We start from the raw sequence: 15,757 nt of genomic DNA, 5'->3' as shown, positions 1-15,757 counted from the left end.
CCTGGATTGTTCCAGTGTCCCCCAAGGGGCAATACTGCCCACTTTGGGAAACACTGCTTTAGAGTGTTACGCACAAGAATGGAAAGAGGAAGAGAGAGTTGGCAGAAGCCTACCAATCTGTTCTCTGGTGGGCTTGGCACGGGATCTTCCTAAGCCACAGAACCAAGAAAAAGCTAAAAACAGAACTGCAACTTAAATACTATTGCTTCTAATGGATTTGAAATTACATAAAAAGACAGGGATGGGATTAAAAACAGCATGAGGAGAAAGTCAAAGATAAATGCATAACTAATTTGGAATCTGGAATATATATGTAAAGATTTTAATGTTTAATAAAAATTTGACTCTGAAAAGACAGGGGAAACATTTTACCTGCTATCTGTTTTAGAAGAGCACTCTTATGTCCATTAACAGCAGCAGCGTGAACTTGAGATGCTAGTGAAGAGCCACTGAGCAGCCAAGCCTCAGAAACATTCATACTCTTCTCTGAGAGTTCAGATGTTAAACCTGCATTGCATAAAAACATTATTATTATCATTATGATAACGATGACGGTTACTATAACTTTGTGCAAAAAAGAATGCAGTTTTATTGATGCAACACTCAACATATTTTCATACTTTAATTACATTTTTTTCATTTTTCATTTTAGATTTTCAAAGCTTGACTCTTCTCTATACAAGCTTTACATAGCAATGGATTCACTTCACAGCTACGTAGTTATCAATCAAGAACCTCTGCTATTATTTTAATGCAAACTACTTAATTTGTCCCACAAGCCCACTTTGTTTCAACATACTTGGGAGTTAATTTGAACTCCCATACTGAGCATTTAGGACCAAAAAGAGGCGTTAAATTTGCACATTCAATTCTGTCAGGAAGAGAAAAATAAATGATTTCTACTCATGGCAAACCTGATTCAAAAAGGTGCTGCTACAGTGGAAAGACTAGCGCTTAGGCAGACAATTTTGTCACCATAGGGAGATGGAAAAATGATTAGAAGTCTTAAAGTCCCATACAACCACATGACTAATCATGGATAAACATTAATAGATATTAAATAATAAACTTGGGGGAAATAAGGAAGTTTAAGCAATGTTTCAGCAGAGCCAGCAACCAAGAGCACTGTAGCTATTAGATGCAATGAGAATTTGAGAAGGTGAGCACAGAAATGGATTTGGGACACCTATATAAAATTATTTCTTAGTCGTGGCCTTTGGCAATTGTGCTTTAAGCTATCTCAAAGGGGGAAATGGGAGGGGGGATTCTGGTTCCCTCCTCTCTATGTAAGGCACACTATCCACCTCCATCTGTGTCTATTTCTGCAATAGGACTTGTTTTAAGTTTATTGTCCACGCAACACAGACTTGGGTAGCCTATGTAGTTTTCAACAACTAGCCACCTTGCTATTTTATATTTCTATGCTGATACTTCATAACACAAGCCCATTTCTCCTTACTGTCCACCATTTTGTGTAAACAATAAACACAGTGTAAATAAAGATTTTATTTTGTATTCATCAGTTCTTGCCAATTCCTTCAAGCAAGCAAGACAATATTGGCATTTCTTTATTAGTAGTAAACTAGTGCAATAACCACTGCAATGTGATTATCATCTCCAGATTAAAGGTTATCTAAGGGTCAGTTTCATAAACACATGTGTATATGAGAATACACACAAGCAGATCTATTAACAGCTTTACAACAGGACAGGCTTTCTGAAGCATTACTGTCTAAGTTTTGTGACAACTTCACTTCCATTTTGTTTCCAAGCCCAATGCAAAGTGTGTTTTGATTCTTAAAGTCTTAAATGCTCTGGGAGCAGGATACTTTAAGGGCCAATTTCTCATATATAAGCCTGCCCACACATTATGCTCTTCCTAGTTTGTGTGTTTCCACACAGCTTGGGATACAGTAGGTACAACTGGCAGAGTCTTTTGGATTGCGGCAAAAGTGAATGAGAAATTTAATGTTAATCATTGTTGTTGTCTTACAATGACTTCATTGGTTGACTGTCAGTCTGCATTTTGATTTTATCATTTAAAAATTGTTCTAACATACTATTAAACTTTCGCAAGCTACCATATGGATAAATTGTAACCTAAAGCAAATAAATGGACTTAAACAAATAAATTATAATTTGTGGCCCTTTATTTATTATACTGAATATATCAGCCAAAGCTAAGAAAAATGAATTTTCACTTGCTCAGAGGTTTTAATGGACAGGGCAAATTTCTACAATGTGACCTGGCAACTTTACTTGTGAAAACTCAATAGCACTAACTCTCTTAATGGACCTCATGTAGGGTGGCCAGATGTGAAAAAAATGGGCAGGGCTCCTGCAAGATTAACAGCTACACCTGAAAGATGCACCAGCTGAAATGTCCACTTCTACACAAATATTAAAAATGAAGGAGTCCTGCCCTTTTTCCCACCTGGCCACTCAACCCCCAAAACTTATCTCTGTACAAATCCCCAAATGTTGTGGTAGGAGCAATACTGCTGCGACCCAAATTGTGCACCTTCAGCAGCAGCAGCCCAATACTCTGAAACTGAGCAGTTAAAGCTTTTCCAGGCATGAAAATAAGTCCTGAGCTGCTTAACTTTTGCATCTCATGCTATTATTAAAGTTCTAGGAATGGTGCCAGGGCGAGAAAGAAACCCAACTTCATGTGATGCTCATTCATATACCGTATTTGTTCGAGTCTAAAGCGCCATTAAATCTAAGGCGCATCTCAATTTTCAAAACCTTGAAACCCAAAAAGTATTTGCTGGCAAATGTAAATGTGCCACTGAATCTAATGTGCACCCTAATTTTCACAACATTATTTGGCAAAAAAAATGTGCATTAGACTCGAGTAAATACGGTATGTGTTCTCCCATCTTTTTGTTTACTTTTAACAAAAACAGCCATGAGGATGCAATATTGAGGTGAGAGGAACAGATTCTTACACTTTTTATCTCCGTAGGGCCCCACAACAAAATGTTACAGTGTATACCTGGTATGTGTTATCTGAGCCACTGGATCAGGGATTATTTTTTTAAAAAACTACCAAATGAGTACCAAAAACAGGAGTCCCTGCCCTAATGTGGATTTTTATGCTTTGTGCAAAATTCCTTAAAAGGTTCTGAACAAGTTGAGTACAATTGTGCTTGATCTGGCCTGGGGGCAGAGCTTGGAGGAAATATCTGAAGAGGCAATTCAAGTAGACTGACCTCTGATACAACCTGAAAAGTGTTAAATTTGCTGGGGGGGGGGTGACTGGCAATCCAAACCAGCCTTACCTCTTGGTGTGCAGTATTGACCCTGCAGGACTGCTCTAAGCTTTTGTATGTCAGCACAGCCCTGCAATATGGGTGCAGACTGAAATACTCTGCTGCAGGACTGTTGTATACTGCTCATTCAGCAAGGAAGGGATAATATAGGAAATAAAAGAACTGAATGAAATTGCACTCTCTCTACCCACTCTGGAAGAATGGCAGATGAAGTTGACAGACTACATGGGACTGGCAGAGATGACGGGCAGAATCCGAAACCAGGAGAAAGAGACAGTGGAAGAAGATTGGAAGAAATTTAAAGACTATTTAAGCAAACACTATAATATTAATGAAGGTTAGAATCGACATGAGTCTTAAAATTTTGTGGTTTTCAGGGATGTTGATTAAGGAAAAAGAACAGAATTATAAAAAATAATGGGAAATAAGGGAATGGATTTGCTGATTAGATAAATGGAATTAGAATACAGAAGGGGGAGGTGTGAGGAGGTAGAGGAAATTAGGTTTAAGAAATATGATTTGAAATTATACATGTTTTTAGTATTGTATTTGTGTATGTTTTTATTGTTGTTTGAGTTTTTTGTGTGTTAATTGGAAACCTTAATAAATATCATTTTAAAAAAAAAAAAAAGAAATTGCACTCTCTACATTTCAGGCCAACACTCAATGATCGACAGGGATCAAATACCAGCAGACAACACTGCATGTTTGTTATAAGCCACTCAGAGCCCAATCTACAATATTCAGTGTGCACTACACTACAGGACTGTTTCCAACCTGCAATATGGATAATGAATTTGCTTTGGAATGTGCATTGGCACATTTCTAAGAATCAGGTTAGAAACTCAAGAAACTTTTCTCTATGCTGTACCTTTTGGGATAGGTCACTGGGGTGTTCAAATGCATCTGCAGGAGCTGTGTATAACAGAGGCTGCTGAAACTTCCTCTTCTCTACAACTAGTTCTGCTGAAGGAACCATGCCTCCTTTTGCATCTGGTTAACCTATCAGATAAACTCCTGCTCATTCCTAGCTACAGTAAAATCTTGGATTTCTCCATTGAGTTCTACAGGTGAAACTCAAAAAATTAGAATATCATGGAAAAGTTCATTTATTTCAGTAATTCAACGTAAAAGGTGAAACTACTATATGAGATAGACTCATGACATGCAAACCGAGATATGTCAAGCCTTTATTTGTTATAATTGTGATGATTATGGCGTACAACTGATTAAAACCCCAAATTAACAATCTCAGAAAATTAGAATATTAAATGTAATCAGCAAAACAAGGATTGCAAATAGAGCAATATTGGACCTCTGAGAAGTAGAAGCATATGTACTCAGTACTTGGTTTGGGCCCCTTTTGCATCAATTACTGCCTCAATGCGGCGTGGCATGGATGCCATCAGCCTGTGGCACTGCTGAGGTGTTATGGAAGACCAGGATGCTTCAATAGCAGCCTTCAGCTCTTCTGCATTGTTCAGTCTCATGTCTCTCATCTTTCTCTTGGCAATGCCCCATAGATTCTCTATGAGGTTCAGGTCAGGTGAGTTTGCTGGCCAACCAGCACAGTAATCCCATGGGCATAGAACCAGGTCTGGATACTTTTGGCAGTGTGAGCAGGTGCCAAGTCCTGCTGGAAAATGAAGTCAGCATCCCCATAAAGCTCGTCTGTGGAAGGAAGCATGAAGTGCTCCAAAATCTCCTGGTAGACGGCTGCGTTGACCCTGGACTTAATGAAGCACAGTGGACCAACACCAGCTGATGACAGGGCTCCCCAAATCAACACAGACTGTGGAAACTTCACACTGGACTTCAAGCATCTGGCATTGTGTGCCTCCCCATTCTTCCTCCAGACTCTGGGTCCTTGGTTTCCAAATGAGATGAAAAAGTTGCTCTCATCAGAAAAGATGACTTGGGACCACTGAGCAACAGACCAGTTCTTTTTTTCTTTAGCCCAGGTAAGACACTTCTGACATTGTTTCTTGTTCAGGAGCGGCTTGACAAGAGGAATAAGACATTTGTGTTGGCTTTTTGCAGTATGGTAGCGCTGCAGAGAGCTTGCTGGGGTGACCATGCATTAGAAAGAAAGCGACTCAAAAATAACTTAAGCAAGGTTTTAATTACAAAAAAAAAAAAAACTCCTTATACACTAAATACATTAACAACAAACCAGACCCAACCACCAACCCAACCCCCAGGGTAATGGGAGAGCTAGGTGCTGCTCCTTATATACTACATGCAAATGCTGACACACCTTAATCAATGCAACTCGGCAGCACCTGCTATGTTTCACAGCTGTAAAGCTGGGTCTCGTTATCTTGCTCTGGCCCTTGCTCTGGCCCCTTAAAGACATACACATTAGGTGGAACAATGATGAACCTTTACATTTAAAGTAACCATTCAACAATTTGAAGCCCATCTCCAGGATCCTTCTGTGTGTGGTGGCTCTTGATGCACTAACTCCAGCCTCAGTCCACTCCTTGTGAAAATCCCCATCACATTTGAAAAGTCTTTTCCTGACATTCCTCTCCATGCTGCGGTCATCCCTGCTGTTTGTGCACCTTTTTCTTCCACACTTTCCCTTCCGCCTAACTTTCCATTAATGTGCTTTGATACAGCACTTTGGGAACATCCAACTTCTTCTGCAATTACCTTTTGAGGCTTTCCCTCCTTGTGGAGGGTCTCAATGATGGCTTTCTGCACAACTGTCAGGTCAGCAGCCTTCCCCAGGATTGTGCTTCCTACTGAACAAGACTGAGAGACCATTTAAAGGCTCAGGAACTCATTGCAGGTGTTATGGATTGAATAGCTGCTGCACCTTTTCACAATATTCTAATTTTCTGAGATTGTTAATTTGGGGTTTACATCAGCTGTACGCCATAAGCATCACAATTATAACAAATAAAGGCTTGACATATCTCGCTTTGCATGTCATGAGTCTATCTCATATATTAGTTTCACCTTTTAAGTTGAATTACTGAAATAAATGAACTTTTCCATGATATTCTAATTTTTTTGAGTTTCACCTGTATGGACAGTTCTCATTCTCATTCCTGGGGAGATTTAAAAGTAGCTTTTCAGTGTGAACCAGGAAATGAGCTATCCAGACAAGTAGAAAATAATTAGAAGGTTCTTTGTACACTTTTAGTATGCCAAGTGTCTCCTCTTCCCTTTCGAGAGACTCCATTCTATTAAACTTCCACACCAGTGTCAGATAGGTCAGAGATGGTGCATTACATGTTTGTACACCCGGGCAGTCAACCTCAAAAGTGAGTGGGATAGACAGTGGGATAGTTATGGATAGAGGAAACAACTTATTTATTTACTGCATTTATATCCCACCTTTTTTTCCAAGGATTTAATGGTGGTGCACAGGATTCCCCCCTCTGCATTTAATCCCACTAACAATCCATGAGATAGGTTAGGTAGTGACTGGCCCAAGACTATCCAGTGAATTTCATACTCAAGTGGGGATTTGAACCCTGGTTTCCCATGTCCCAGCCTGACGCTCTAACCACTACAGTGTGCTTGGAAGGAGTAGGAGCCAGAATGACAGAGTGTGATGCACATTTGTCACATTAAATATTTATACTGCTTTCTTTTATCCCTTATATATTGAATTCAGATTGTAATGCAATACATACAATATGTAAAAAATAAAAGCAGTGAGAAATCATACAGCATATAGCACATTGCAATGGTTACAAGAAGTAGAAAAATCCGGAATTTTCAAGTGGTGCAAGGCAGGGGGGAGTCGGGAACCACTGGAATAAACTCAATTTATATTTTTCTCCTTTAGTACCCAAGTGTCACCCCAGGAGAATTTCAACTTTTAAAAAACAAACATTTTCAGGGAATCTTAAGATCCCTTCCTTGCCTGCCCCGTGGTTGAGAATAGCAGCATTTCCTATAAAGCAAGCTGCTTCAAAGTGGTCCACAATGTACAAAAAGTGTTCTGGGGAGAAGAGGAGACTGTAGGCTTGCAGGGGTTCATCCTTTGGTGCAAGAAGGGGGTAAATCCCAGCAGATATGCTTGCACAAGAACAAGTTGTAATGTTCCCACCCACACTGGCCTAGCCCACAAGACTGAGGGGACCTGGGTTAAAATCCCTGGGGGGCCCTGAAACTCACAGGGCACATCCAAGATGAGTTTGGGCACCTGAGGCGGAAAATCCACGCTGTTTTGTGAGGAATTAAGCCGCCTGAAATCTGGCGCCCAAAGCTGCTGCTTGAGGCAGCCCTCTCTCGCCTTATCTCCAGGGTTGTTGTGTTGCGAAGGGAGCGAGCGAGCGAGCGAGTGGAAGCCGCTTGCCCAGAGCTTTCCCGATGACAAAATAGCGACAGAGCAAGAGGAAACCTGCCCGCTTCGTAAGGCTCCTGGTGGTCCTTATTTCACAGCGACCCCCCATTGCCAAAGGACAGCACCACACGCGCGCGCGCGCGCGCGCCCCCGCCCCACCCCACCCCGGGCTGCGTGCACACGTTCGCTTTCCTCCCCGTGTCACCTACCTCACAAGCGGCTTCCCAAGCTCCTCCAGCCAAGGCCTCACGGGAAGGCGACGGAAGGAGCCGCTCGTCAGCCGGGCCTTCGGGCCCTGCCGCTCCGCCTGGCGGCCAGAGAGGGCGCTCGCCCCAGCGCGCCGGGCCTAGCCTGCCGCCGCCGCCGCCGCCGCCAACTCGGGGGACGTTTCCCGGCGTGCCTTCGAACCCGGAACTGGGCGTGGGTTCGCGTGAGGCGAAAGGGGGCGGGCGGGAGGAAGGAAGGGGAGGGCGGCGCAGAGCCAGAGCCGACCTCCTCGTCTGCCTCCTCTCCGTGTCGGCGCCCGCCCGCCCGCCCGCCCGCCCGCCGCGCACCTTCCCCTGGAGGCCGGGGGGAAAGAGAGCCACAGAGCCGGAGCGGCAGGGAGACCGAGCCGCCCCCCACCGCCTCACGCGCCCCCCGCCCCCCCCCCCGCCATGAGAGCTGCCGCCATCTTCCCCGAGCCCGGGGGCCGCCGCCTCCTCCTCTTTCTGGTGAGCTGAGGGGAGAAGGAAGGAGGGCGGGCGGGGGGCAGAGCTGCCTGAGGCGGAGATACTGAGGGGGGGTGTGGGGGTGTTGCTGTCCTGTGGGGCCGCTGGGCTGCGGGTCCTCCCGGCTCGCCCGCTCTCCCTGGGAACCCGGGTCGGGGTGGGGCGGCCGCTAGCGCTGGTGTGGCTCAGCCTGATAGGCTGCCGGCTCCTCAGACCCGGAATCGGCCCGGCAGCCGGCGTGGGGGGCGCGGTGCTCGGCCCGGCGAGCTGAGGGGGAGGAAGGCGCCTCGTTCCGGGCTCCCCAGCCCCATCGGAGAAGCCCAGCTGCGGAACTCTCTCCCGGGGGGGCTTCAGAAGAGGCTAGGGGGAAGACGACTGCAGCATGGCTTACACAGCTGGAGGCAGCCACGCTGAAGTGCATTTTATTGTGTGTTTGTGGGTCTCCTCTCTCTGCTCTGTAACTATGGCATGAAATGAGTTGCGCTGCTTGGATGCCTGTTTGGTCCCAGATGTGGTTTAAGAGCCCAAGAAGGCGTTGTGCGAGGCCTCGGTCTACAAAGTTGCCACCGTCCAGTGGCGTAGCGTGGGTTGTCAGCACCCGGGGCAAGGCAAGTAATTTGCGCCCCCTAACCCATGCATTTGCGTCCCCTAACCCGTGGATTTGCACCCCCTAACCCGTGGATTTGCGCCCCCTAACCCGTGGATTTGCACCTCCTAACCCTAACCCCCAGATGTTGCGCCTGGTGCGGCCGGCCCCCCCTGCACCCCCCACGCTACGCCACTGGCCTGAAGCTCCGAAGAGACAGAGAGCTGGGCTGCCTTCCAGTGGCATAGCGTGGGTTGTCAGCACCCGGGGCAAGGCAAGTAATTTGCATCCCCTAACCCGTGGATTTGCGCCCCCTAACCCATGGATTTGCACCCCCTAACCCTAACCCCCAGGTGTTGCGCCCGGTGCGGCCGGCCCCCCCTGCACCCCCACGCTACGCCACTGGCCTGAAGCTCTGAAGAGACAGAGAGCTGGGCTGCCTTCCAGTGGCGTAGCGTGGGTTGTCAGCACCCGGGGCAAGGCAAGTAATTTGCGCCCCCTAACCCGTGGATTTGCACCCCCTAACCCTAACCCCCAGATGTTGCACCCGGTGCGGCCGGCCCCCCCTGCACCCCCCACGCTACGCCACTGGCCTGAAGCTCTGAAGAGACAGAGAGCTGGGCTGCCTTCCAGTGGCGTAGCGTGGGTTGTCAGCACCCGGGGCAAGGCAAGTAAATTGCACCCCCTAACATGTGGATTTGCGCCCCCTAACCCTAACCCCCAGATGTTGCGCCCGGTGCAGCCGCCCCCCTGCACCCCCCACGCTACGCCTCTGCCACCGTCTAATTTCCTCCAGACCCGGAGAGGGGTAAGGGCCACTTCTGCACCTGCAGGGTGTAGGTGGCTGTCCCTTATACGGATTCAGACTTCACAACTCCTCAAGGAACCGGGGGTCCCAGCTAGGAGTTGCGGCCGAGAAAGACTGGGGTTGGAGGGGGGAGACTTGTTTCGGACACATCTCCCCCCCCCCCCCCAGCCCCAAGTCCAGTTTGAAGTGTGAAAGTCAGGCTATGTCAACCTGTGGAACTTGCTCCGACAGGAGGCAGTGATGACACCAACTTGGATAACTTTACAGGAGGATTAGAAGAATTTGTGGAGGAGAAGAGGTCTATCAAGGGCTACTAGCCATGGTGGCTATACTTTTCCATCCACAGTTGGAGCCAGCAATGCTTCTGAATGCTAGTTGCTGGAAACCACAGGTGGTTTGTGTGTGTGTGTCTCTGCCTGCCTGCCACTGTTCTGTATCGCTTAACTAGTGCATAAAATAAATGATGCTCCTTGAATGTCTTGGTCAAAGCTGTTTTGCTCTGGGGTGTGATTAAAATACCAAGGCAGTGTTAAGTGATGTCTAGGGTGCAAAATGCCACCATCTAATTTCCTCCAGACTCTGAGAAGTAAGGATCACGTCCATATCTGTGGAGTGGGGATGGCTAAGGTAGGCCCAAGACATTTTGGCACCTGAGGCAAACCACAAAATGGTGCCCCACCCCTCTCCAAGGAAGAAGGGGTTAGGGAAGATCTACATCAGGAACATGGAGGGAATAAAGATTGGGATCTGCTGCCCCTGGGGATGCTGCCAGCTGAGAGATCACCTTACCTCATGGGTGAACCTGGAGAGTGCTTTCTGTTACAGGGATTTAAACTTTATAACTCCCGAAGAACAATGGTGCTCAGTCTGTTCTGGCAGGAATTGGTTTGTGTGTGATGCGGAGTTGGATAAATTTAGAATTATTACTATTCTGTGCTTAAAATGAACAATTTTAACTGTCTGAAAAGATTATTTGATAACTCCTTCCTGCTTCCTTGTGTCCCTCATTGACCCTTTTGATCATTCTTTGTCTGAGAGGTAATTCTACTGTGACATCCCTGTACGAAAGATGCAAGTATAGAGTTGGCTGGGATGTAGGGAACAGCTACAGTTGGGGGACTTCATCACATCAGTGAAAATCAAATTTTAGTCTGGTGCATGGATCTACAGAGTTCAGCTTCTTGAAATAGATCTGCAATATCCATATATCGGACTCTTTTTTGGCCTTTTATAATGATAGCTTTTTCTGTACCTCTTTCTTTAAGGTTAGATGAACTTGGACTGTGACATGAACAAACCAAGAATTCTGTTATTGCTTCTTTCAGTGAAACATTTGGGAACCGTTTTAAGAGGTGGATGATAATGTGATGGTTGGCTTGTCAAGGGATAGGAATTACTGATAGCAAAAAAGAGGAGTGAGAGTTGATGGCCCTTAGGTTTGATTCCCTTACTAGGAGCACACAGAGCTATATTAATTTATGGAAATTGCAGTTGCTCATAAGTTTTTAAACAATTTATCATGACTGCTTCTCTTATAGTCTGGTTCAAACATGCATGCTTAGAAATCCAATTGGTTACCTCTGGGCAAGTATGCTTAAGATCACAGCTGTGGTTGCACACAAAAAAAAGTAGTTAGAATGGCATTAACTCCTCACTCCTTTCTTTCCTGTGGTTGCAATGTGCTTTGTGTAATTTATAAATTATACTACCTTGTTGAGTTTCCTAAATCTGGACATGTGGAAAATCTATATTTACAGTATCTTAATGCTGAATCACCTTCATTTTTCTTAAACTGAGTAGTATTTACACAGAGCACCTGAGAAAGGTGTTAAAAACTCAGATATATAACCTAGGCACCAAATAACTCCTTAAACCAGGGCTACGGTCATCAAAAAGGAATGTCTAGTTGCTGTTTGGGGGCCAGATGGCTTGAAAGTCATATTTTTCAATAAAAGTTTTAGGTTCCTGAAATTTGTTCTGATTGTGCAGATAAAATATAGTGGATCGAATTCTACAGAATGTGCTGTTAGTGTGTGAAAACAGGCTAGATCCAAGGATTCCCAGGCATACACCTCCAGATAGTGGAGACGTCTGGTGCTATTCTGGCGCCTGGGCATCTTGGTCACAAGTGGCCAATAGCTAGGTGCAAAATGTGCCTGGCGAATTTTGAATGCTGCCTTAGACATGGGTCTACAGTCCTGCAATCAAGTATGGTCTTTTAACTTCAGGTTTGTAATTCAAGGTTGTTTATTAAAATAAAGCAAGAAAACAGTAATTTTCTAACTGATTCTTTCTCTAACACCTTATCTCACTGTGACTTTCATCAGGCAGCAGCATCCTTCATGCAGAGTGATTTGGCAGTGGCAACCTGGGTACTTTAAGCTATCCACTTTGAAGACATGCACCAAGTGATTTGATTGACAAGGGGAAAGTTAACACCCAAACAAATAGGTTTCATTGTAAGTTCAGAACTTACTCATTCCTTAGCCCATGAAAGTAGTTTTAGGTGGCATAAATTGGGAAGGTTGTCTCTTTGGTTCCTGTCAGACAAGTTTAAAGGGCAAAACAGCCTTGTGTGTCTATGTATTGTTTACCTTGTCTAATGGAAGATAGGTTTTTATCAGACACAATGCTGAAGGAACAAAGTGTTGAAGCAGCTTTGATTTTCATCACAGGTATTCATCAGATCAGTACAACAGGAGAATCCTGTAAAAATTGACTGGTGCTGTTTCTGTCTTTCTTACTCAACCAAAACTAAGCCATCTAATTTTATTATTTCTCATGAACAAGCAGAGAGATAAGTAGCACTTAAATGCTGAAGGGGGTGGGTGGGATGGAATATGAATCCGCCCTTTTCAAAAAGACTTGGCTTGTTTCAAATCGGGCCACAATCCTATCAAGTTTGGGTCTGACTCAAAATGCTTTCCTTTCTTGAGCATAAAAAAACAGCTGCTGAATCAAGCAAAACCATAAACAGTGTTGCCAGAGGAAACAAGAACTGGCCAAGAGATTTTGATATCTGGTTTGCACTTAACATTAAACCACATTAGAATGTGCCACACCCCTTCCCCCTTATCTCACATCACCATATTAAAGGGCTTTGCTAGCATTTAGTTTTCCTTTCAGAGAATCATAGCTTAGCATGTACAAACCATAGAATCATAGAATTGTAGAGTTGGAAGTGACTGCAAGAGTTAGCTAGTAAGCCATCTTCATAACCCATGGTTTGAAGTTGGCTTGTTTAGAAACTGTCTAGAAGATTTCAGACTACATTCTGCGAGTCTTACGTCATTTGAAGCCAGACTTATTTGGAAGTGAACATGAACTCTAGGAAAGTCCTTTTTCCAGCTGCATAGGAAAAGAGTAGGGGAGAGCACAGAAGTTGGAGGCTTCACTCAGGCCAGTTTGGCTCACGCACATAGTGTATGGTTTAATGTTATATGTGAACCAGAACAAATTGTGCTTGCCAGTCTTTTGCAGTTGAAAAAGACCAAATTGTACTTCTCAAGTTCCATTTCTTAGTCATATGGTTAACAGAACTTTGACTACAAAATCTTTGCAATAGAGACCAAGGTATGGTGGGACTAAGTTGTATTAACCAGCTTCTGTAGTTGCAGAAATATCCCCAAAGATAGTAACATAAGAAGCTGTCTTATACCAAGTCATTGACCATTGATTCACCTAGCTTAGTATTATCCACACTGATTGGCAGTGGGACCCCAGATTTTCAGTCAAGGGATCTTTCCATGTTTATCTGTAGATGTTGGAGACTAATCCTGGGACCAGTGTTCTTCCACTTATACTAATCCCTATTGTTACCACTATACTCTACTCTTTATTGTTAACATATACTTGTTAAGGATATACGTACTCTATCCTTAACATATACTTTGAGGCTTCAAAGCACATACATTTCAATAATCCTTGAGTGTAAGCCAGGCACAAAAAATGGCACCCAGACTTTTAGAGGTGCTCACAAATGGAGAATCTTCAGGCACAAAATGTGCTGGAGTCCTGCTAATTTCAAACTCTGCACACATCAAGGCAACTTCTTGCAGCTTTTGTATCTGGATGCCAGGGGAATAATTATATGACATAGATGACCAGGCAAGTGGCTAGTGAGCAAATGGCCCAGTTTGCATTTCAAATTAAATCAAACCTGAAAATGAAACAAAGTGTGGTTTAAATGAAGTTTTCATTATGTTCCTTTCTGGGTGCCGCAAAACAAACCAGAGTCTGCCTTGTTATGGCAGGCTTGTATGTCATGATAAGCCAGACTCTGGCTTGTTGTGAGGCAGGTATGGGGAAGAATCACAGCATGAACTTTTCAGTAGTGTGCACAAAGCATTCTGCATATTCACATTAAATGCTGTTGGGGTTTTTTAAACTTTGATCAAATGTGATGTGTGAACCAGCTCAATGCTTTGAAAGCTGTTGAGCAAATGATGCAGATTAAGATTCCATTTAAATATTGAGTGAGCCTTTAATTGAGTTATTACTGTGTGTTTTCTGCCGTCTCTTGAGCTGTGCCGTCACCTGATGATTAAAAACAAATTATGGATTTTATGGTACATGGCTCTGGTTTTGGAAGGCTGTTCCTGTATTAATTTCATTAGTGTATGGATTATGTTTCATGTGGGATACACTTAGGGAAAATGATGAATTGGGGGTATCTGAGAGGGTAAGGAGAACAATCAAGTAGTGAACTTATGGAGAAAGCAAAAATTATAGAAGCTAGAAGAATAGGGAACAAAATAATTAAGAGCTTGTGTTTATTGATGACTGATCCATGTTGATCAGATCAAAGTACATTTAGAATATACTTGTATACTGTTGTATTAACATAGCTGGAAAAAAGTAAAAATCCTGGTACTAGCATCAAATAGTATGCTCCATTCTAGTATTCCAGAGTTAGAAAAAATGCTAGTATTCAGCGTTATTTTTAAAGCCCAGTATAAACATTGTGTGTGTTTATATAAACTGATACAAACTTGCTGTGTGAGTTTTGATATCTGCAAGTACTGAATAAGACAGAAGCAACTAGGTAGTTTGGGTTTTGGATGGTGTTTTAAGTGACGCTTAAAGGATATCATAAATTGAGCTCATGGTATTTTGAGCAATATTTGTATATTTAAATGGGTACATGTTGCTTTGTGCTAATAAGTATGTTTGTAGGAATGTGAGTACTTCCCTGATCTTATTTCAGTTACCAGTTTCCACTCAGCAGTTACTGGTAGAAATTTTTGTGTACAGAGATCAAAGAGATAGGAGTCTACTTATAAAATGTGATTGTGGAAATTAGCTCACTGTTCTAGGACTACTATAGTACTTAAAGGGGCATATTTAATAGTAGCAAAAAACATACTAACTTACAAAGGTTTATGCTATTTGTGTATATTCAAGGGCTCATTTAACCCAAACATTCAGTGGATGAATGCCTGATGAAAGTCTGAGTGATGTACAAAAGGTGAAACCAGGGAACATTGCTGAAGGGAAGAAAATTGATATGGAGACTTCTTAGGGAAGCGATAGATTTGTGGACTGATTCTTCCGGTTCATGTGGATTCTTGAGACGACTATAACAGCATTCACACATCCTGGTAAACTGTATAGTGATGTAGTGTGCACAACCTGATCTCACCCACTTTGTTCATCCTTGCTATTGTGGGGAAAACAAACCATGATCCCTAATTTAGCATTGTGTCTAAACTGGGAACTGTGGCTTTGCTTCAAACAGCACTGACCGTTGGTTTGGATCAAGACAAAGCACAGTCCTTGATTCCAAAACAGTAAGCTTCTTTTAATCCTCAGGGTAGAGCAAAACAGCTCAGTTCAGCACATTCATGTTAAACTGTTAACTGTGACATGCATACTGAGCCTCTATATCTGATAGGCTGCAAGGAATTAGAGTACAAGAATGGAATACGTAAATATGTCTTCTAATTCTGTGGCTTCAATCTGATGCTACCTTTGCCTAGATCAGTGTTTCCCAACCTTGTGCCTCCAGCTGTTTTTGGACTACAATTCCCATCATCCCTTGCCACTGGTCTTGCTAGTCAGGGATGATGGGAGTTG

At 43.7% G+C, this 15,757-nt stretch overlaps 2 protein-coding genes across 4 annotated transcripts in view; one reads left to right on the top strand and one right to left on the bottom strand.

Annotated features, from left to right (window-relative positions):
* Positions 1 to 7,886, bottom strand: part of INVS (inversin) — a gene marked incomplete at its 5' end in the record, with an annotated part of 61,729 nt that extends 53,843 nt beyond the window's left edge. For 2 of the 3 annotated variants that reach the window (XM_079949318.1, XM_079949319.1), the window contains 2 exons: positions 373 to 507; positions 7,788 to 7,886. In XM_079949318.1, coding sequence (XP_079805444.1) covers positions 373 to 478 — 106 coding nt within the window. Of the gene's footprint in view, positions 1 to 372; positions 527 to 7,787 lie in introns of those variants that run through there. The other variant, XM_079949317.1, reaches the window with a different exon arrangement.
* Positions 7,887 to 8,150: 264 nt separating this feature from the next.
* Positions 8,151 to 15,757, top strand: part of ERP44 (endoplasmic reticulum protein 44) — a 33,631-nt gene continuing 26,024 nt past the window's right edge. Inside the window, exon 1 of the mRNA XM_079949883.1 lies at positions 8,151 to 8,291. Coding sequence (XP_079806009.1) covers positions 8,235 to 8,291 — 57 coding nt within the window. The 5' untranslated portion in view covers positions 8,151 to 8,234. The remainder of the gene's footprint in view (positions 8,292 to 15,757) is intronic.

The sequence above is a fragment of the Podarcis cretensis genome (genome assembly GCF_951804945.1).
Source record: "Podarcis cretensis genome assembly, chromosome: 13".
Taxonomy (NCBI): Eukaryota; Metazoa; Chordata; class Lepidosauria; order Squamata; family Lacertidae; genus Podarcis; species Podarcis cretensis.
Note: the sequence above shows the minus strand (reverse complement) of the source record. Positions and strands in the feature narration are given on the sequence as shown.